The sequence below is a fragment of the Notechis scutatus genome, chromosome 1 (assembly GCF_049901735.1).
Source record: "Notechis scutatus isolate UNSWTSFEM ecotype Mainland chromosome 1, rNotScu1.2, whole genome shotgun sequence".
In the NCBI taxonomy this organism is placed as follows: Eukaryota; Metazoa; Chordata; class Lepidosauria; order Squamata; family Elapidae; genus Notechis; species Notechis scutatus.
This window is the reverse complement of record NC_142009.1, coordinates 328,812,046-328,835,340: the sequence shown is the minus strand read 5'-3', so window position 1 is coordinate 328,835,340 and position 23,295 is coordinate 328,812,046. Positions and strand designations below refer to the sequence as shown.

General features: G+C 44.4%; 2 protein-coding genes across 3 annotated transcripts in view; one reads left to right on the top strand and one right to left on the bottom strand.

Moving 5' to 3' along the window:
- The window catches only part of SUGP1 (SURP and G-patch domain containing 1), a 30,792-nt gene extending 16,668 nt beyond the window's left edge, over positions 1–14,124 (bottom strand). Inside the window, exons 1-8 of one of the 2 annotated variants that reach the window (XM_026683162.2) lie at positions 14,049–14,124; positions 11,050–11,221; positions 10,059–10,156; positions 9,198–9,422; positions 5,931–6,054; positions 5,560–5,666; positions 3,902–4,025; positions 2,361–2,743 (exon numbers count right to left, since the gene is read on the bottom strand). In XM_026683162.2, coding sequence (XP_026538947.2) covers positions 2,361–2,743; positions 3,902–4,025; positions 5,560–5,666; positions 5,931–6,054; positions 9,198–9,422; positions 10,059–10,156; positions 11,050–11,221; positions 14,049–14,073 — 1,258 coding nt within the window. In that variant the 5' untranslated portion in view covers positions 14,074–14,124. The remainder of the gene's footprint in view (positions 1–2,360; positions 2,744–3,901; positions 4,026–5,559; positions 5,667–5,930; positions 6,055–9,197; positions 9,423–10,058; positions 10,157–11,049; positions 11,222–14,048) is intronic. The other variant, XM_026683163.2, reaches the window with a different exon arrangement.
- A 2,013-nt stretch (positions 14,125–16,137) lies between these two features.
- The window catches only part of MAU2 (MAU2 sister chromatid cohesion factor), a 41,954-nt gene continuing 34,796 nt past the window's right edge, over positions 16,138–23,295 (top strand). The window contains exons 1-4 of the mRNA XM_026683134.2: positions 16,138–16,791; positions 19,546–19,563; positions 20,245–20,310; positions 21,223–21,318. Of these exons, the coding sequence (XP_026538919.2) occupies positions 16,213–16,791; positions 19,546–19,563; positions 20,245–20,310; positions 21,223–21,318 (759 nt within the window). The 5' untranslated portion in view covers positions 16,138–16,212. The remainder of the gene's footprint in view (positions 16,792–19,545; positions 19,564–20,244; positions 20,311–21,222; positions 21,319–23,295) is intronic.

The window sequence follows — 23,295 nt, the reverse complement described above, 5'->3', positions numbered from 1 at the left end:
ACAAACGAATCCCAGCCATGAAAACCAACACCAGACCCGAAACAACACGGGACACCACTGCCAATCCCCCTCATCAGACCCAGGCCCAAGCCCATCCTATAAACGAAGGACAACCACCATCCAGAAAACAGACCATGGCTGCCTTGCCAGCTGTCGCACCCCCCGACCCCAAAACCAAACAAGCTGACACACGCCAAGAACACAGACCTAGACCCCAAACTCGAAGCCAGACTAAAACCCAGAATGCTACATCACAGCCACCCGCTCAGGATATCACATCAGAAAACTCAGGAAATTACACAAGAACTCAAGAAGTTGCAACACAGCAAATGACTCAGGATATCACAGCACAAGACCAAGGATACCACAGCAATAAGTCTCACAAGGTCATCACACAACCCATTACCCAAGCACACAGGAGGCTAATGGAAAAGAGATCAAAACACAAACGACCCAGGAGATTACAACGCAGGACCCAGGATACCACAACAAAAGAACTTGCAATCCCATCACACAACCCATTACCCAAGCCGTTAAAACACGAGAGGCTAATGGAAAAAAGATCACTACAAAACAAACGACCCAGGAGATTACAGCACAAGATCCAGGATATCTCCACAACAAGACTCACAAGGCCATCACATAGCCCATTATACCAACATCAACTCCATCAACCAATCAAGAGGCAGCAGCGCAGCCAACCAGCCCAGCACACCAGCCCCCACCACCAGTATTTATAGAGAGACGGCAGCTCCAATCACACACTGCTTGCACTGGCACGAAGCCGAAAGCACCAGCCTAAGGATGGTGAGTGGGACCCCGCCGAAACGTCACCAAGATACTCTTAATCTTACACGGGAAAAGACCCGAACACACCTAGACCTACATACATACATACATACATACATACATACATACATACATACATATATGTATATATACACTGAAGATGGTATTTAATTTCATTGTATGAGGTGCACTGACAATTAAGTAAGCTAATATAATACTAATTAGGACTCAGATTGTTGGGGCCAATAGATTGACTCTGTCAGCCGCTTAGAGAGGGCTGTCAAGCACTGTGAAGCGGCATATGAGTCCTTAGACCAGGGGTGGGCAAACACGGCCCGCGGGCCACATCCGGCCCGTTGGTTTTTTAATCCGCCCGCCAAGATTGGTACAGAATTAAGGTTTGATGTGAATGATTGAATGATTGCATTCATTTGATTTTGACTTGTAATGACAGGCATTTCGACACCAGGTGGCGGCCCGTCTGTCAAATTTTAAAAGTCAATGAGGCCCCCCGAGCCAAAAAGTTTGCCCACCCCTGCCTTAGACTCTATTGTTCTAATAGAGCCTGCCCATTATGGTCATAAGTCAGGAGGTTGTAAAGACAGGTCAGTCATGTGATCTTTCTTCGCAGTGATGATTTGCTATGGGCATGATTTTGTCGAAAAGTGCAAGTGCCCAGTTTGGGGGGGCAAAATGTGCTCATAGGATTCTGGAAATGGCTGTAAAGGAGCCCACACTGCCCAGTTCTCAGAGGTTTGGTCACATGACCCTCCAACCATCGGAACTTCAAATCTGGGTTGTAAGTTGCCTCAAGGTACAGGCAGTCCTCGACTTACAACAGTTCATTTAGTGAACATTCAATGTTACAATGCCACTGGGGAAAAAAACGACTTATGATCATTTTTCACACTTGTGACCATTGCAGCATCTTCATGGTCATGTGATCAAAATCCAGATGACTGGCAACTGACTCACATTTATGACCGTTGCTGTGTCCTGGGGTCATGTGATCCCCTTTTGCGACCTTCTGACTTACGACTACAACCGAGTTCCCAATTTCTGTCACTTAGTGAGACAGCTGCGAAGCGAGTTTCGACCTGTTTTATCGCCTCCCTTTCCACAGTTAAGTGAATGACGGCGGTTGTTATGTTAGTAGCACGGTCGTTAAGTGAATCTGCCTCCCCCCCCGACTCTGTCAATGGGGGAGGAAGCAAAGTCAATGGGGGAAGGCAGATTCACTTAACGACCGTGCTACTAACATAACCGCTGTCATTCACTTAACAACTGTGGCAAGGGAGGCGATAAAAACAGGTCGAAACTCGCTTCCCAGCTGTCTCACTAAGCGACAGAAATTGGGAACTCAGTTGTAGTGGTAAGTCAAGTGCGGCTGGTAGGTCCGTCGTAACCCTGAAGGGTCAGTAAGTGGCCAGTCGTAAAGGTGTCGGTGTGCTGAAGCTGCTTCTCTAGCACTTTGCCCTCTGCTTGAAAGAAAACTGGCTGGCTGGGTGAGGAAACTCACCCCCTCACAAGCCCCAGCTCTGCACTGGCTTTAAAACACAAGAAGAGCTAACCAGACAAGGGCGTTGGCGACGGCTCCTGCGTCTGCTGAGCGAGCTCTGGAGGAGGCAGGTCCACCTTCTCCTCCTCTGGGCCCCACCGGCTTTTCCGCTTTTTCTTCGCACTGGATGAGGCTGCCTGCTTCGGCAGAGAAACCGGGGGTGCTGCTGTTGAGGAGGAGGAGGAAGAGGAGGAGGAGGAGGAGGAGGAGAAGGAGGAGGAGGAAGAGGAGGAAGAAGAAATGGAAGAGGAAGGTCCTCCCTCAGAAGAGGCCTTGCGCTTCAGGTTGGCTTCCGATATTGGCGGAATGCCCTCGATGTTACTGTTGGCTTTCCGGAATTCCTCCAGCTTCTGCTGGTAATACTTGTATCCGGAACTGTTGGGCTCGTACAGAAATCTGCAAGCGCACACAAAACAAAACAAGAGTGTCAGCTGCCACCTCATGCTTGCACTTTGGCTACCATTCAGTATCAGTTGCCATGAACCTTGGGGGTAGGCTGGATGGGACGGGGGGGATGCTTCAAGGGAAAACGAAAGTTCATGGTATCTCTCCGAGGTGGGCTTCAAAATGAACTGGCTGGGAACTGGACACAGCTGCATACCAGACCTATGCCTGAAGTGATTGTTCTAAAAACATCCGGTTCGAATTTGATTTGACCTGGGGGGGGGGGGTGGCCAGTAATGGGAGGCAACTAAGGGAGGGGAAAGTTAGACTTGAGGATTTTGGCAAGTGATTTTCAGTTCTGGCTATGCACGACTGTAATTCACTTGACTTCTAGTAAACTATACCTTTCTCAACAAACGGAGCTAAGGGTCATTCTTACTTAGAGGATCAAGCTGAGGAAAATCTGACACAGCCACTCTAAATCCAGCAAGCTGTCATTTACAGAGGCAATAAACCCAAACAGCTTATCCAGCTATTTTCAGGAGGGCATGGCTATCTCTCTCCCTTGATGAAAGGAGTTTTGTGAACCCATGAGTGTATTTTTATTTCCATTACAGGAATTTCCAATTCTGCAATACACACAGACAGCTCCACCTCCACACTCTTTCTGAATTCAAATATTGGAAGATAAGCACAACTGCAACAGGAGTATGCTCTTCCCACAGAAAACAGGTTTATGGTTTGACTTTGTTTTCAGTAACTCTTTCACATGGTCTCCACAGAAAGTTGATCAAACCATTATCCCCTCAGATTTAAACTTAGTTGACACACCAGGATACAAAATCAGGCTCAGAAATCCAAGTTTAAATCATTTACCCATCTAAGTACACATAAAAACAGAGAAGGATGGGTTTGGATGTTCAACCTGAATCAAACTAAGATTTCATTGGTCAAATGTCCAGATTTGGGGGGGGCGGGGCAGGAACTGACTCTTTTTTTGGCCCCACCTACCCTGAAACCCACGAAGAAGAAAGCTCCAGTCCTGAGACAGATCATCAAAAAAATAAATTTTTTTTTGTGTGTGTGAGATTTTCAGCATTTAAAAATCATTTGGGAATCTGAAAAGCTGGCATCTCTGCCAGCGTCTCCCTTCTCACCGGCCCTCTTTACCTGAATGACTGATTCTCTCGGTGGTTTTTCAGGGCAACCATTTCCACCACGGGGCCCCCGTCGGCCACAAACCGAGCCAGCTTCTCAGCACAGTCCTTGGTCTCTTCATCCTCTGGGGGTGAAACTTTAAGCAGGCTGTCAGTACGGTGTCCCCAACTCACACACCCAACAGTCACAAGATTAATCTGGCTTTAAGGATCCCAAAGGGTTGGAATAAGTGGGAAGAGGATGGTTGAAATGTTTGCTTTGTTCCCTCTTTTTCTTTATAAATGCAAGTTAGAAAAAAAATAATGGATCTAGCCTTTGACATTGCTCTAAAAAAGACCGGGAGAAGGCTAGCCTGGAAGTGTGGCAGTGGTTTGGAGGCTTTCCGTTACATTGCTAAACCAAGGAAATGCTTCTCAAGCAGGTCCTTCAATAGCTGCAAAGGCCAAGAATGATACTTTAGTCTAGTACATTATTTCTCAATCGTGGGACCTTTAAGATATGTGGATTTCATCTCTCACAATTCCCCAACCAACATGGCTGGCTGAGGAATTCTGGGAGCTGAAATCCACATATCTTAAAAGGTGCCAAGATTGAGAGCACAGCTGTAATGAAACCTCAGTGCAAAGGATTAATCTATTCTGATGAATGCCACCTGGATTACAGAAGCAGCACGTATTCATTGTGACAAGATACTCTCCAATTTAATGGTCATTATCAACAACTCTTCCCTGAATTAATTTGATAAAACAACAGCTTTCAACATTTTGAAGGTGCAATGCTTGGAAATATTTTATTTCATTCAATCTAGATCAGGGGTATCAAACTCGCATTGTCACATGACATATCACAGCTCCCCCCCCCCTTTGCTAAACTTCTTTGCCAGCGAGTTTGACACCCCTGATCTAGATCCTCATTTTTCCTTGCAATGACTACTACTTTAATGGTCTGAATTGCACTGCACAGGACACATTAAGGGATGCAGGGTGGTAATGTAATAAGTTAAAAGTCTATGTACTTTAAACACAAAACATTTCCTTTTTGATATCCAAACCACATTGTTAATTTGCAAGGAAATATTTTGCCCAGAAACCAACCTAGAAATACTTTTAAAAAAACTATAATACAAGCAACTATATATCTGAGGTGTCTGAAGTAAGACCTGATTCCTCACTTCTGGTCTGATTTCCATTTTTCTAACTGTAGTAAGAAATCTACCAGGCACAGCAAGATATGAATGTTGAACACAACAGAATTCTTCTTTAGATAACAATAAGAAAAAACCCCATTCTTCTGAACTTTCAAATACAACCGGTACAATTTAAGTACAAGTAGTCTTCGACGTACGACTGTAATTGAACCCAGAATTCTACGTGAAAGTTATGCTTAATTGGGGAACCAATTAAAATGCACCCAATCTCGTTAACACTATCACATTCATTTTAACTACCTAATCTAAGCTGACTGGCTGATCACAACGCTGTAAGCCAGGGTTTTTCAACTGTGGCAACTTTAAGACATGTGGACTTCCAACTACCGGAACTCCTCAGCTAGCCGTGCTGGCTGGGGAATTCTGGGAGTTGAGGTCCACACACCTCCTAAAGTTGCCAACATTGGGAAACCCTGCTGTAGAGCAAAGCAAATGACTTCATGAAGCTGTGAAACAGTCTCACCTTTCCGGGTAGGTGGGGTCTCCTCTACATCTTGGCCCTTCTTCCACATCTCAGCCAGTTTCTTTCTGTAGTAGAGAAATTCTGGGCTGTTCTTATCATGTAGGAACCTGAAAGCAAGAAAGAAGGGCGAAGGGGTGTATTTAAGGCTGTTTTTGGGATGGGAACGGGGGGCTGCAGACCAATGGATCTCCAGTCCCCAAAGTAGGATGATATAAGGGGTCCTGGATATGCCCTGGGAGGAGAAGGAAGATCCCGTGGATGGAACCACTGAGAGGGGAACCACTGACAGGAGCTTAGGGCTTTTGGTGATGAGTTTGGACCCAATCCCTATCAAGGGCACCCTGCACGTGGAGAAACAGGAAACAACATACGCAAATACTGGGTTATCCTTGCAGTCTTCCAGCGCGACCTTCTCCATTTCTGGGCCCCCTTCGGCCACCACCCTGGCCAGCTTCTCAACGATTCGGCGGGTCCGGATGTCCTCTGGGGGGCAAACTTTAAGCAGGCTGTCAGTACAGGGGGCTCTCTACTCACACACCCAACAGGCACATTACTTCTAAGAGCCATGATTGGCAGGGAGAAGGCAGGGTAGGGAATGAGAAGAGGAGGAAATGATGGAGACATGGTGGACAGCAATGTAAGCCGGGCGCTTTTAATCCGGGAGGGGAGAAAGGAAGGTGCGTGGGAAAGACACGTGGTAGGGCTGAGGTTCATACATCTTCAGGTTTGGAGTAATAGCTACTAGATGCACCCAGGGGCCGCGGCAGCTTCTGCAACAATAGAACCCAATACCAAATCAGATCTTTGATCTGAGCTTGCGAAAGGACTGGACCTTAGAACCCAGGGCCCCAAAACCTGCAGGAAGAAAGGCTGAAATTCATCACCCTTGAGGGGCCCTTGGTGCTCTCTGAGCTTGGTTGTTTTCCTGAAGATGTTTCATTGCCCAAACCAGGGAAACCAGTGCTTAGCACCGATTGATGTTACCTAGTTTGGGTACTGAAACATTTGCAAGAAAATAACCAAGCCCAAAGAACACAAACAACCCGCATCTCAACCCTTAGCTACAAACATTCTCCTTTACTGGTATCATCATCCTTGAACACCTGTGAAAATTATACAAGGAGTTTCATTTCTCAAGTGTCCCAAAGATAAGACTACCAAATAGAAGCTTTGCTATCTGCATTAAGGCAAGGTTGAGGAAACCTGCAACTCCAGTTGTTGCTAAATAATTAACTCATAGCACCCCCAAAACAGAATGTGCTGGCTGAGGCTACTGGTACCCTTCTACCTTCTGATTTCAGGCAATTGTTTTTGAGATTATACAGTCCTGTTCTGAAATCCAGGAACGGCCGTCGGATTAAGTAAAGAACGCAATCTTTTCTTGATTCTAGTCAAGTGAACAAAAATCAAGTGGGGAAGTCTTGTTTCTCCCCTTGATAGAGCCTAAACTGGCCCACTTTTTCTGGCAGAAGTTCAGCTAGAACTGGCTTTCAGCCCCATTTTTCTGCCTGGTTGTGGAAGAAGGGATTAAAAGAAATTAGCGTCTGCTTTTAAGTACTGAGGTTTCCTGTACCATCTGAATCAGGATTTATGACTGATGGAAACTAAGCTTAGTTTAAGTATATCAGCTTCAAAATTAGACAAAGCTTGTTTAAAAGTAACACCGGTTAATCAGAATGACCTGATAAATAAGGGTCAGTTCAAATCTCCTGGTTATATGTAAGGGAGATGAGATTTATGATTTGGAAGGAGCCTAACTATATCTTAATCTAATACCTGAATGCTGCCTGCTGTATTCCTATTCTGAATATCTCTCATAGTTGGCTGTTCAAAAGAACCCATCTGGCAAATTTTGTAATTGTTTTGGACAGGGGAGAAAGCTGCTAGATATCCAAACTGTAATCTGTTTTCAAAACAGATCAGTGGTCGGGGCAAACTTCATCAAAGCTATACAGTCATGGCTGTGAAAGTAACCTTGTCTGCTACAAGATACACTATTCCCTTGCACCATGATGTCAGATTGTTCTGTTAAGCATTACAAAGGGAAAAACTGAGAACTAGCTTTATTTGTTTTTGGTATGATCTGAATAAACCAAAAAAGGATGGATTCATGTATCATAAAAATAACTTCTTAGTTGACCTAGACCTAGGAACTGTGGTAGTACAGTGGTTACAATGCAGTATTGTAGGTTGATTCTGCCCACAGCCATGAGTTCAATCCTGACTGGCTCAAGATTGACTCAGCCTTCCAAGGTCAGTAACATCAGGACTCTGATTGTTGTGGGCAATATTGTGATATTTGTAAACTGCTCAGAGGGCTGTAAAGCTCTATGGAACAGTATATAAGTCTAAGTGCCAAACTTGACAGCTTTAAGACCTGTGGACTTTAACTCCCAGAATTCCTCCTCCAGTCATGTTAGCTCAGGAATTATGGGAGTTGAAGTCCACAAGTCTTAAACTTGCCAAGTTTGAAGACCCTTGTGCAAGACACTCGGTAACCTAGTGGATTTCTTCTGTTCTTAGCAATGATATGGAAGAGGTTTGTTACTGCTGTCGTACCACATTAAGCCATAAAAAAAAATCAGAATATCCACAAGATAGTCAGTTTAAGCATGTGGCACAGGCCAAGCATACCTAGCTGGTTTAGCTTAGCGTAAACCATAGTTTAATTTATTTTGAGAAACTGTACTAGCAAACACAGTTTATACGTTGCCATAATGTACAATTCCTGACAATGGCCTGATTCATGTGCCATGCTAACCATGATGAGGTTGAGCCTGGTGTGATATCTGAACCTGGGATAGGGATTTGAGTGGTACTTAAGGAGGAGCACCTTCATCATGATTTGAAATAAATGTATCCACCTAACACATAATTTAGATCAGTGTTTCTCAAACTTGGCCATTTTAAAATGGGTGGATTTCATTTTCCAAAAGGCACACTGGCTGGGGAATTCTGGGAGTTGAAATGTTAAAATGCCCAAGGGTGAGAAACATTAATCTAGATTCCAGAGCATTACTGAAATCTAAACAAGATCTGTTCTACCCTTTATATAGACAGAAGACAAGAGCTGCCCCAAATGACAAGCAAGATGTGTATATTCAAATCCCTCTGGATGTATAATGTTTAATATTGAAACAACTTTATAAAAAACAAAGAGGATTTTTTTAGCTGAACAGCCTCTGATAGGATATTGGCTGACGTGGTAGTTAATAAAGAGCCCACAACTAACCCTGATTTGTCATTTTGTCCTGCACCAATTCAGTGGCTTAATATGTTGTGTAAATGTATTCAGTGATTGATTATAGGACCTTTTAGCCTATTTTTTGGCTTGCTTACTGAATCATAGTGAAATCATTCCACTTTCTTATTTCCTTCCATTTTCTCCCTGCTATCCTTCCCAAAAAAACTGCCCCAGCAGGATGTGAATGCTACATTTCACTCAGCATTTGTTTTTAGCTCGCAAACAAAACCGGCATCTTTTTTTTTAAGGCATTCAAGCACTTTCAGCATCTTCTCTACCATCCATTTTTTTTAAAAACAAACAAACAATAAAGTGCTAAAGTACCTCGGGGCAGAAGAATCACATTTTTAAGATGGCATTAGAGAAACAGATGACATCCCGCCAAGAAACTTACTTTTGATTTCCAGCCACTGCTCATAATCCTCTTCTTCCTCGTCATCTGGCGACTGGAAAACACTCGGGCGATTCGTTACTGGGGTCTGCTTGGAATGGGTGTAGTTTTTGACTTGATTCAACATGCTGCTCACACTAAGATTGGGACGCTTCCCAGTCAAGGGGGGTTTCTTCACTGTACTTGCAGCGGGGAGATGGGATCTCTCCGAGGAACTGGAAGAAGCACCTGTACAATTGAAGAGTTGCGGAGGGGGGAGGGGGGAGGAGAGATGGAAAGACTGATGTGATACAGCATTAGGAGCATCGGCTACTTCAGATCCCTGCTCAGATTTCTCAAGGATGCCGTAGCCAAGTAATTTTATTCACTTTCCATCCCACAACATGGGCAGATTGAGGCATTTCTTAGAGAGCAAGGTGGCACTGCTAGATCAGGCCCAAAAAAAAACCATCAAGCTCAAAATCTGCAGCCACGTAGCACTCAACAAATTATATTCCTAAAATTTACCAATGTGGACAAGAGGACAATTAAATTTTATTTTAGATATATCGGAAATATTAATTTCTCATTCACAAGAAACAAGTTTATTTTTTCAAATGGAAGTGAATATACGTGTCCCAGGATACTGTTGCCAGATCCAATCTCGGTTGGTCCCTGGGACCAAAGGTTTTGCCTTGCGAGCTTTCAGACTTGTGCTGGAGCCCGTCTTCAGCAGTTTATTTTTTAGTTGCCCATCCTAAGTGCTTGCCTCCTAATCAGGGCAATTCTTAATAGATTCTGTGGTGTGAAAAAACTCTGCTGAAACTACAATTCTGATCAACGAGTGTTAATGTGGTAAAACAAAAGTAAACCTCTTGCTACTACCTTGTTTTTCCTTCTGTAGCTTCAGGAACTGCTGGAGGAAGCTGCCATCATTAGCAAATTTGTTTGAAACACCACTTTCACCATCACCACTATCGTCACTTGAAGGGAAAAAGAGAAAGGGTATTAAAAGTTGCAAGAGTCGTAGTATTGGGATTTATTTATGCTTCTATATAAGCCCATCCACTCCCTCTTCCAGTATTGGGAAGGTGCCTGAGGTGTTGGTTATGATCTTTAAAGCCCTACATGGCACGGGGCTATGGGAAATAGTCTCTATTACAATCTGAGGGCTCATCCACATAGTCTAGTTATTGTTCTGACTGAGAAAACTTGTCCACTTATAGATAAAACTCCTTCTCACCACCTTATCCTCTTGAGCCTTTTTTGTACTAATCACACCAGGGCTAAGCAATTACCAATACGCAAGCCTTCCATCACCAATTCACCAATTCATTCTTTTCGCTGCTGCCCCTATGGTGGATTGACACTTGAAATGAGACTCAGGGAACAACTGTCTCTGAAAAAATGCCAACCCTGAGAGAACTCAGGTAGCAGTATTTATTGAGAAAAAAACACAAGCAAAATACAGTCTGCATATTCAGAAAACAATGACCTCAACAGGAGATTACTTCACCAGCATGAGAACACACAATCTTGGAAAGTCCCAGATGTTACCTTGCTAGGATGAGATCATACAGCCACAGAAAGTCTCATGGGAAAGTTTGGAAAGTCCCATGAGAAAGCACAACTGTGTACCTTGAACTTTCACCCATTTTCCTATTCCTTCTAAACTTGCAGAATCAAAACAGGATGAGGCACTCTGAGCAAAGATACACCTACCCCCACCAAGAATGCCCACATCTCCCTAGACTTTGCTAGTTATACAAAGGCCTTACAGAAAATGATAAAATGATTAATAAAATATATTAACACCCCCACCATCACCTGTTTGTTAGTTATATCAGAATGATAATTAAGAATCAATTCTACATACTCGCTCCCCTGTGAAGCCTGCTGGGTTGGCAAGTGGTTCCGTTTGGCTTGCCGTTCCATCTTGGCTTCAATTTCCCTCTTCTTCTGAGCAATCAGCTTCTCCTGGTAGAGGATGTTCACGTTGGTCTTCACCGATTTGGGCATCGCAACTCCAAACCACCGGCTGGCCTTCCCTGGTTAGCAAGAAGTGGGGACAGAGAATTACTAAAAGCTGGCAGCTGAGGATTTGCTAGGATATAATTGCAAAGGAAGAGAGATCCAAAACGACAAGTCCCCCTTTCCCTCTACAAACGCAATGTCAGCACAAAAATTAAGGATTAAAAAGTGCTGAAGTGTGAATGTAGCACCTCCCTGCTTTAAGTTGTTGCATCTGTCAATAATGTACTAATTTTTATGTGCTGCTTTTTTTCTGGATTGTGTTTTTCTTGTGCCGCAATTAACTTTAGCATTTTAATCTGACTGCATCAAATCTTATATACTATTATAAATTGCTGTAGAACAACTTAAACTGAAAGTCAGTGTAAAATCCATTAGGTAAACCAAGAATAATAACTGGACTTCTGGCTAATAAAATATATTTTATGTCTTTAAAACAATCTAAGAAACTGAGATCTGATCGAAGTATTTTGCCAAAATTTGTGTCAGAAATGAACAAGTTTCCTACTCTTCATGGGGGGGGGAAGGTGTTATTGCATACTTTACCTTAGCAATATAATGAAATGTAGGTGGAGCATGACAAAGATGCCATGTTATTCTTACAATTGTAGGAAAATCAGCATTGATTTGACGTCTCAAGTCATCTAAAGACCTTCCATCAACTAAAGATTAAAAACATTCTATGTTCACATGCACTGTGCTGCAGCGACTTTATGAACAGTTATTTAGCAGGTAGCCTGTACCACTAATATCCACTTTCAGCAATCAATAAGCTGCAAATCTTTGGCACTGCTGTACTTTTATTAATTTTTTCCCAGAACAATCAGAACAAAAATGTCACAAAATTAAAAGGAGATAATTTCCCAGTGCAGTAAAAGTCAATTTCCTAGCCACTGACAATTGAGGAAAACAGTACTGATAGCAACAATTACCTATTGCCTACCATAGAAGTATATGACCCCTTTTACAACACCTCTCTAAGGTAGATTAATCTGAGAGTGCATGAGTGGCATGAAGTAACCCGGTGAATATATACATCTGAGAATAATTTGAGTATCTCTGCAGTCTCTTGCAACATATTTTGTTAGTTCTGAGCAATGCCAATATTACCTCCAGTGCTTGTCAGTATATGGCTTTTCAGGTTACTCAGAAGCCACTGAACTAGCACAGAAATTGCAGTAAACAAAGGAAAGGTTAAATGACTACACAAAGACTTATAATGTATTAAATCAAGAAGTATTTGAAGAACAGAATAACAGAGTTGGAAGGGACTTTGGAGGTCTTCTAGGCAGGAAACCCTATACCAGTGGTGGCTAACCTTTTTGGGCTCCTGTGCCAAAAATTGTGTGTGCCCAGAAGGCAATGCGCCCCCCCCAAGCCCCCTGCACATGCATGCGCTATCCCCCCCACGCTGCCCCCTTACCTGCACTGCGCATGCACACACCTCCCAGCTGATTTTGGGCCTGTTTCATCACTTTCAGTATTTCTGGAAATACAAGAAGTGACAAAACAAGCCTGTTTTTCAGCCTCCAAAGGCTTCCCTCGAGCCTCTGGGAGGCAGAAAAAGGCCTCAAACAGGCCGAAAAACAGCTGGGAAGCTCACGCCTGTGCAGTGCAGGTAAGTTTGCCTGCAGCTCACCTGCTGGCACAAATGGCTCTGCGTGCCACCTGTGGCACGTGTGCCATAGGTTCGCCATCACGGCCCCATACCATTTCAGACAAATGGTTATCCAATCTCTTCTTTAAAACTTCATGTTGGAGCACCCACAACAAGACAAGTTGTTCCTCAGATCAATTGTTCCAACTGTCAGGAAATTTCCTCTTAGGTTGCTTCACTCCTTGATCAGTTTCCACCCATTACTTCTTGTCCTGCCTTCAGGTGCTTTGGAGAATATATTCTTTGTGGAAACCTCTCAGATATTTGAACACTGCTATCACGTCACCCCTAGTCCGTCTTTTCATCAAACTAGACATACCCAATTCCAGCAACTGTTCTTCATATCATAGAATAACAGGGTTGGAAGGGACCTTCGAGGTCATCTAGTCCAACCCCCTGCTCCAGCAGGAGAGTCTATGCCAAATCTTTTAGCCCCTAGTCCCCTAATCATCTTTGTTGCTGTACTCTGCCCTCTTTCTAGAGTCTCAACATCGTTTTTATATCATGGCGACCTAGTGCTTCTTTGGGGACCTTTTTATTTTATTTATTTAGAAAATTTATACTGCTGCCTTTTTGGTGAATGACCTGTTCCAACTCGGCCCAACAAGACAACATCCTTATGGCATGTACTGTTTGAATACCACCAGAGCTATGGTTCTCCATCACATTCACACCCTGAGACATAACCATCCTGTCCCTCTTCCCCGTTTGCTTGCTTGCTTGCTTGCTTGCTTTCCTGCCCTCCCCACCGTAATATCATAATTCCCACAGGGAAGCTGTTCCAATTCCTGGATCTTTGCATTTCTTCTCCTTCTCCTCCAATCTTTTACAATTAAAATCCGGGGGAGAATTAGTCAACCCCAAAAAACAGGCACGGCAGTAAACAACAACCGCGCCAGCACAAGAGACCGAGGCAGACGAGAAGCCCTTTGCCGTCGCGCGCCTGCCTGTACCCCGGAGGGGAACTGTAGTCCGACGCGCCTGTGGAAAGCATTCGGGAGGGGATGGTGGTCCCTCGCCACCATTCATAAAGCAGGCCGAAGGCCTACAAAGCAACCACCACCGGACAAAGGGCGTTGTCACTAGGCATTGTTTAAAAGAGCGGGGAGGGAACCCTTCCCAGGGGGCGGAGGGGGGGAGAGAGGGGGGAGGGGGAAGGGGCGCCCCACCTGAGGGCCGAGACTCACCTGGCGCATCCTTGCTGTTCTCCATGGCTGCAGGTTGAGCCCCCCCTCCCCCCGCCGCTATCGCGCTTCCCACAATGCACTGCGGACGGGTACACACCCGGATGGGCCGGGAGGCGGCGCGGCGCGATGCATTGTGGGAGAGGAGGGAGCAAGACGGCCCCTCCCCTCAAAAAAAGAGGATGCCGGGTATAGTAGTTTTAACAGAGATAACAAGCGTTGGAAGTCCCCAAGGTGCTTTTTCAAGAGGCAACTGGACTTTCTTGGGTTTTTTTTTCCCGCTTTTGAAGACGTTTCGCTTCTCTCATCCACGTCTTCAAAAGAAAACAGAAGAAAGTCCAGTTGCCTCCTGAAAAAGCACCTTGGGGACAACCATGACCTGGATGACTGAGAATCTCTACAGAATTTTAGAAGATTTGGAAGTGACCTTCTAGGACTAGGTCATCTAGCCCAGGGGTCTCCAACCTTGGCAACTTTAAGACTTGTGGACTTCAACTCCCATAATTCCTTAGCCAACTTTGGGAGTTGAAGTCCACAAGTCTTAAAGTTGCCAAGGTTGGAGACCCCTGATCTAATCCAACCCACTGCCCCCCAAGTCTGTAGACCTGCAGAGGCTGGAAAACTATTTGTGGGGGGGAGTTTTACGAGTCTGGGAGTTTGTAATGCTACTGTTACATTCAAATTTCGAGTTTTGTTTTGTCCACTGGGACAAAAAAAGGTAAGCACTATCCTGAACCAAAGGGCAGGACAAGAAAGAATGGATGGAAACCAATCAAGGACAGAAGCAACCTGAAATTAAGGCGAAACCTCCTAACTTGGAGGCTTGCCTTCAGAAGTTGTGGGTGCTCCATCACTGGAGGGTTTCAAAAAAGAGACAGGAGGTTCATTTAGAATAGAACAAATGAGCTAGAAGGGACCTTGGAGGTCTTCTAGTCCAGCCCCTGCTCAAGCAGGAGAACCTATACCATTTCAGACAAGTGATTGTCCTGTCTTTTCTTAAAAACATCCAGTGATGGAGCACCCACAATTTCTGAAGGCAGGTTGTTCCACTGGTTAATTGTCCTCACTTTTAGGAAGTTTCTTAATTCCACATTGCTTCTCTCTTTGATTAGTTTCCAACCATTGTTTCTTGTCCTGCACTCTGGTCTTTGGAGAATAATTTGTCTGGAATGATAGGGTCTCCTGCTTGAGCAGGGGGTAGGACTAGAAGACCTCCAAGATCCCTTCCAGCTCATTCATTCTATTCTATTCTAAATGATTCTCCAGTCTCCTTTTTGAAAGCCTCAGTGATGGAACACCCACAACTTCTGAAGGCAAGCCTCCAAATTAGAAGGTTTCGCCTTAATTTCAGGTTGCTTCTCTCCTTGACACATTTCCGTCAGGTGCTGTGTGGCAACAGGGAAGGAAAAAATAGTGGTTTTTACCAGACTTGTTTACAGGCAGCAAAACTTCCCCTCAGCTATTGTAGTCCTGACTACGAACAGGGAACTATATTTCCCATGATGCAAAAGGAGTTAAAGGCCACTATTACTAAAGAGTGGCACATGTTTGTTTTGAAATGTGTGCTTCCCCTTCAGGTGGCTGCTTTCGAAATGACTCTGATGATCAAAAACATCGCTTTTCATTCCCATAAGAATCAAAGATCCAAGACTTTAATAAAATGCAGGCATTATAAAGCAAATAAGTACAGAACTAATTTGCTAAAAGTTCTAAAAATAAGCTGTGCACATTTTTTTAAAATTAAGTCTTAAATCAGCAACACACTTTTGGAAATAAGGGCCGGTGAAGTGGATGGAGTTGGACAAGCATCTCATGGCGGTGCAAAGGTGTACTTTTGTTTTGATGTGATGCACATTATTATTATTATTTTTTAAGGAAGAACAGAGGTCTAGAAAGAGGAGGGGATGAGATTAAACCTCTCTAGAAGGAGGAGCCGTTTCCTGACCCGGGTGGGAGAAGTGGGGATACAGATTTCCCCGGAGTGCAGGATTCTTTGTCTCCCAATTTAGCCTCTCCACGCTGGATGGGGATGAAATAAGCTGCCACCGTCTCCAGGACTCACTTTCCCATCAAGCGTTGCGGCGCTTGCGCCTGCGCGGTGAGTCTCTGAAGTCCGCCGCGCAGCGACCTCCCGTTGCCTCCGGGTCCTTACGGAGGCCAAGCCGAGATGGCCGCCGTCGGGGCGTCGGGCGGCTCGACGGAGACGGCGGGCAACGGGGGCGGAGCGCAGGTTTCCTCCTCCTCCACCGCTGCCACCACCACGACGGCTCCAGCCTCTTCCTCCACTCCTTCGTCGTCCGGCGCGGGAGCGGCGGCGGCGGCGGCGGCAGCTTCAGCCGCCTCGTCCGTAGCAGGACCACCCCAGCCCGCGGTGGGAGGGAGCGCCGGGCCCGGCTCGGGGGCGGCGATCTCCGGCGGGGCTGAAACCACGGCAGGAGGAGGAGGAGGAGGCGGCGGCGGCGGCTCCGCCGGTTCCTCGTCGTCGACGTCCTCCGCGTCCGGGGCCGGCGGCGCTCCGGTGTCTTCGGGGGCGTCCGAGTCGTGGTACGTGGCGCTGCTGGGCTTGGCCGAGCACTTCCGCACCTCTAGCCCGCCCAAGGTGCGGCTCTGCGTCCACTGCCTCCAGGCCGTGCTGCCCCGCAAGCCCCCCGCTCGGGTCGAAGCCCGCACCCACCTCCAGCTCGGCTCCGTCCTCTACCACCACACGCGCAACGGAGAGCAGGCCCGCGGGCACCTCGAGAAAGCGGTGCGTCCCGGGGTGACGTGGAAGGGAAGCGGGGTGACCGGCGGCGCCCCTCAGATTGCCCCAGGGAGGGAGGGAAGGAGGGCTGCCGCGCTTGTGTACACGTGTGCCTTGGCTGTGTGGCCCCAGACAGGGGGAAACACTGGTAGTCCTCGGCTTCCGGCCACAGTGGAGTCCCCAAATTTCGGTTGCTAATTGAGACGTTTGTTATGCGATGTATTTGTTATGTATTTTGCCTCCTTTTATCAGGAACCTTTCATGCCACATTTGTTAAGTGAACCACATCAGTTGTTAATTTAGCAAGGGGTTTTGTGAAGTGAACCCCTTGACTTCGCTGGTCAGAGGGTCACAAAAGGAGCCCTCTGGGACACCACAAAGGTCATAAAGAAGAGTCAGTTGCCGAGCCTCTGAAGTTTGACTACGTGCCCATGCAGATGCTGCGATGGTCGTAAGGGTGAATAACAGTCATAAGTCATGTGGTAACTTGGGTCGAACTGTAACTTCAAACAGTCACTAAACAAATTGTTGTAAGTAGAGGACTTCCTGCATTTGTAGACCCAGGTAGACAGACCTGTGTAATTTCCTGACAGTGAGAACAATCAGTGGAATGACTTGCCTTCAGAAGTTGTGGGTACTCCATCACTGGAGGCTTTTAAGAAGAGACTGGACAGCCACTTGTCTTCACTGATATAGGGTCTCCTGCATGAGCTGGGGTTTGGACTAGAAGACCTCCAAGGTCCCTTCTAACTAGGAAGACCATTTAGAGTCAAAACTGCTGCTGTCCAGACATGGTGGGCCTTCTCAGTGGTGGCCACTCAGTCTGCAGTAGTTTCTCCTGAAACTCATTGGGTGCCCATTATAGCATTTCTTATCCTCTTCACCTGGGTCTTCCACCCTGGAGGTGAAGGTGCTAGCTCCATTCATGTTTTGGTTCTATTTTTCTTTTCATCCCTGTCCCTGAAATATTTAAACATATTTCTTTTCTCATTAGATTCTTATCTTGCCTTTTGATCAGGAGTGCAAGGTTGTATATTTAGCACTCCTTTCTCCTTCTTTTCCATAGAAGGACAAATATGTTACTGTTGTGGACTAAACTTTTGCTGGTGCTGCATTTGAGCTATTAAGAGGCTTTGAGAATTAAAGTGACATATTTTAATTGGGAGTGCTGTTGATTGTAAACCAGCACATCTGGAAGACATCAGGTTGTGCAAGGTAGTTCAAAAGGAATCTGGCTTAATGTTTGCTGCTTTTGCACATAAACTTGGCAAAAAATCTAAGGAAGATTGTACAGTTTCTCTCTATTGTGTCACATATTGCTACATTGTTATAAACGAAGGAGTTTGAGGTATTTTTTTATTTTTTTTCTCTACATGTATAACTGGATAGATTTTTAAGGCAGTTGTACAATACACAAAAAAGAGTCTATAGGTAAATTATTTGTAGGTATTAGCAAAGGAGGCAGGTGCTTCACCAAAAACTTGGTGGAGTAAAATGCATAGCTCTTAAATTCTGACACTTGAAATAAGTTAATAATGGGTTGAACAGAAAAGAAAACATCTTTTCTAGGAATAAAAAGGGAAAATAAGTAGAAACATAGAAACTTTATACAGGTAGTCCTCGACTTACAATAGTTCATTTAGTGACGTTCAAAGTAACAATGGCATTGAAAAAGTGACTTGTGGCCATTTTTCACACGACTTTTGTAGCATCCCATGATCATGTGATCAAATGCTTGGCAAGTGACTCATACTTATGACTGTTGCTGTGTTCCAAGATCATGCGATCACCTTTTGCGACCTTTTGACAAGGGAAATCAATGGGGAAACTTAACCGTGTTACCAACTTATCAACTGCAGTGATTTGCCAAACAACTATAAGCAAGAAAGGTCATACAATGGGGCAAAACTCACTTAACAAATGTCTCACTTAACAGAAATGTTGGGCTCAATTGTGGTCATAAGTCAAGGACTGCCTGTAATGAAACCAGACTTTTGTCTTGCATTGTAAACTAACATTGGAAAGGGATCCCATTTCAGCCTCAGGACTCAGTTCCTTTATGGATAATCGCCCAAGGGGGCATGTGCCAACAGTGGGCAGAATCAGTGTTCCCAGTCTCAGAAATATCAGTGATAGCCTCTCCTCCAAGAGCAGTTTGTAGCAGTATTCCCACCTTCTAGTCTCTTAGTTGTTTCCCAGCAATCAGGTGGAAGAGAGAAAATAAGGCGAAAACCCAGATGAATACATGTGTGTTATTAATGTGTACATTAGCCTGCCAGCTAATTTCCCTTTCATAGTTTATACTGATTAGCAGTGATCTTTCTGAGTCAAGCCTGTCCATCCAACTTGGGAACTTGGGAATTTGACTATTGGGGCTTCCGCTGAGCTTATCGCCCCTTAAACAGATGCAACATTTTAAGAGTGAACTTCAGGAGGTATAGGAAAAATGAAAAGTGACTATTTCAAGGAATAACAGAATAAGCATTTCAAAGAAGGTCGTGAGAGTAAAGTCTGGCTAAACAAGAATTGGTCTTTTCTTAAGTTTTGAGACTGCAGGAAGATTCAGTTTGGCAGGAAGGAAAAGGACAGTGCACTTCACTGTGTCTTGATTAGCCATAAACCATAATAAAAATTATTTGTTCGTCTATTGTGTTTCAGAAATGTATCATTAACTGTTCCCCGTTAGAGATTGCTATAAATTCCATGGGAAGGGGATTTCAGGAATTGCTAATTTTTTTTCTCTCTCTCTTCTTTTTTCAGTGGCTGATATCACAACAAGTATCCTTTTTTTGCTGATCTCATGAAAACTGGAATTCTCAATTAAACTTCTGTAGGTTGTTTTGAAAGTTAACATCAACTCGGCTTGATTTCCTGCCACTCGTGCACATATGGGGATGGGCATACAGGAGCGGGTAGAACAGAATAACAGAGTTGGAGGGAACCTTGGAGATCTTCTAGTCCAACCCTCTGCTTAGGCAGGAAACTCTACACCAGGGGTCTCCAACCTTGGCCACTTTAAGCCTGGAGGACTTCAACTCCCAGAATTCCCCAGCCAGCTGGCTGGGGAATTCTGGGAGTTGAAGTCCTCCAGGCTTAAAGTGGCCAAGGTTGGAGACCCCTGCTCTACACCATGGGTTACATCACACATGCGTTCGCCCACCACTTCCACAGTCTGGTTCCGAAGGGCTCAAGGCCTGGAAATGGGCTGAGGCCCAGGGGTTGGGGAACCCTGATTTAAAAACATTAGGGCCTAACTTTGCTGAAATTATTCAAGCAGCCTGGAAAGGGGATGGTCAGTTAAATATATTACAGACAGGAGCACTGGGTAGTTATAAAGAGTGTAGTTCAGTACTTGGCATATTCTACATTAAACACAGCATTGGGATTTTTCCAACTAAGAATGTCTATTGTTTTAACTTTTAACAGAAAGTGTTATTAGCTTAACTCGGACACTACCAGATTCCACAGTTTGAGGATGTCAAATTTGAAGCTGCCAGCCTCTTGTCTGAGTTGTACTGTCAAGAGGTAAGGAGAAGAGCATTTTTCCTATGCAGTTCTTCAAATGCTAATATTTAATGGGTTCGATACACAAAAGATGTGTAAGACTTTCTTCCATACAAAATAGAAAAGAGCTGAGACCCTTTATCCATCTTCGTTACCTGACTTACTTGCATGTCAGTAGCACTTCCGTTAAAAGGAACTGAGTGTTTGTTCAGTTTGATTATGTCTTATTATTTTGATATGTAAGATGGTGCAATCAATAGCAAACAGCAATTTATATAACGCCCTGTTGTGCTTTTACAGCACTCGCCGGGTGGTTTACGATGTCAGCATATTGCCCACAACAATCGAAGTCTTCATTTTACCAACCTCAGAAGGACGGAAGGCTTGAAACTGTCAGGATCAAACTCCTGACTGTGGGCAGAGTTAGCCTGCAATACTGCATTCTAACCACACCACCACCGGGCTCCTAACTCCTAACAAGTAGAGTTAGCATCTTGATGCCCCTTTTTGGGAGCTTCTAGGTGTTAGGTGTTCAGAAGCAGACATCATTTTGGGTGAATGCAGAATATCTCTCACAGAATTTCCAGTCATCTATTCTGACTGTCCTTCTCTAGAAAGGTAAAACAATCTGCCCAGTACATCCATCTGGGATGCATTGTAACTGTAGATGCCATGAACGGGAATCTCTGTGCTTGCTTTGCTCCTGATCTTTGGACCTCCTCACACAGCTTTTACACAAATATATTTGCTAAAATGTATCTTTGGGAAAAGTGATGTGTCATTTTTGCAAAATTGTTCACTCTCCCATTAATAGAATGGTATTCCACTTGCTTTACGAAGCGTGACTTTTTCCAATTGATTTTGTGTTTGAGTCCTCCTCCTCCTCCTCCATCTCTGTATGATAATTTGATTTTTATTGTCCATACTTTTCAGAATTCTGTTGACACAGCAAAGCCACTGCTGCGTAAAGCCATCCAGATTTCACAACAGACTCCTTACTGGCACTGTCGCCTTCTTTTTCAGCTTGCGGTAAGCTCAATTTCGCTATTCTCCAATGGTTTAAGTTACAGCTAGTCCTCGCTTAACAAATCTACGTGGAACGGAATTTCCATCCCTAAGCGAAGTGGTTATTAGGTGAAACATTGTGTGATTCCACTATTTAATGACAGAAGTTAATGGTAGTCTTGTTGCAGTCTTTAGGTGAGGACCTTACACTTCTGCTCTGCTGCGATGGCCTCTGCTCCCCTCACCCACTTATCTCTCCCCATTGCTGCTTTTTTGGTCACCCTGCTGTCCACTGACACACCCACCCACCCACCCCCTCCCTCCTGTCGTCCTCCACCACCCTCAGCTGACCTTTGTTACCTTCTTCTTCCCACGGCTGATGATGCAGCCTGCCACGGGAACCGCTGGTGCATGTTGTGGCTGTAAATGTGGACAGGTTGCCAGGCATCCAAACTTTGACGCTAGGACCATGCAGATGCTGCAGGGGCTGTAACTTTGAGGACTGGATGTAACTACCATTTGTTCAGTGGTAATTTCGAATGGTCGCTGAACCAGTGGTTGTTAAGCAAGGACTACTTGTATGAAAAACAGCATAGAGCTTGGGGGGGATTCTACAGTACTTACATCCGAGAGGGAAACACATAAGAGAGATTCTGCTACGTTAAAAGCTGCAGGGTTGACATTACCGCTGAGACAGAGTGTCCTTGCAGTAGAGACGAAACAACCCCAAGTATCTGCCCATTGAACAGCAGGAGATAAAGCAAGCGGGACTGCACTCAGCTGTGTAAATTACTATTATTATTATTATTATTGCTTTTATTTCTGTAGCATTCCTCCTCCTGGGGGAGCCCAAAGTTGTTTATAACAAAGTAATAAAGAAAGCCTTCAAGAAAGGTGCAAGAAATCCAGCACTGTTTAAAAATAATAAATACAAAAAAGTGAAACAAGATTCAGTGGCAGGCGTATGAATAGAACGGAGGCAAAAAAGCAGCATAAGAGAATTTAAAAGAGAGTCTGCTCCTGAAGTAGCTATTCCACAAATGCCTAGCCGTGTCTTCTTTTCTCTTCGGAAAGAAGATAGCATGGAGACCTTCTGAATTGATCTTTAGGAAAGAGTTTTGTAACTGGGGCACTTCTTGTCCCTTGGTACGAAGTTGTATAGGTGAGCAGGTGAGTGGTGGTTCATATGCTCAGTTCTAAGTATTGAAGCAGTAATGGCACCCTCATAGTGTGTCAAAAGAAACAAAATCACAGTTGCAGCATTGCAACCAAATCCCCAATCCCTTTGTAGTGTCAGCATAACAGATAATAGGGGAGGAAGTTTTATTACTGTGCTGTGACCACCATTCTGCCTGTCTTAACATCCGCCCACCTTACAGATTCGGTTCTACGAGAAAAATGTAAGTGGGGAATTCTGGAAGAGGTCAGTTACATTAGTAACTTTTTGCTTTGTGGTACCAGTGCTTAACAGAAAATAAATGGGTTTGTGGCATCAACATCACCTTAGAGGTTTGCAGAACCTTAAAAAATTTTGAGCTTGGAAAGTCTTGTTTGAAAATTTATTTGAATCCCATTTTTACTGTTTTTAACAAATAAAGGGAGTGAACATATCCGATACACCTTCCTTCTCCTATTTTCCCCACAACAGTCCTATTGAACATGAACTAGAAAAGAGATTTTCAATTCAATTTGAAAACTTGAAATTGAAACTTGAAATTGAACTTAAAATTGAAAATAGGTTTTCAATTCAATTGTACAGAATGTGAAGTGTGTGTGGGGGGTTTTTTTTAATATATAATGTACACTGAAAATGGCATTTAATTTTGTTGTGCAAGGTGCAATGACAATAAAGTAGCTGGACTTTTCTTTGTTTTTCCTTGAAGACATTTCGTTTCTCATCCAAGAAGCTTCTTCATTTCTTGGATGAGAAGCTAAATGTCTTCAAGGTAAACAAAGAAAAGTCCAGCTGCTTTTTGAAAAAAAGCACCTTTTTGACAATCA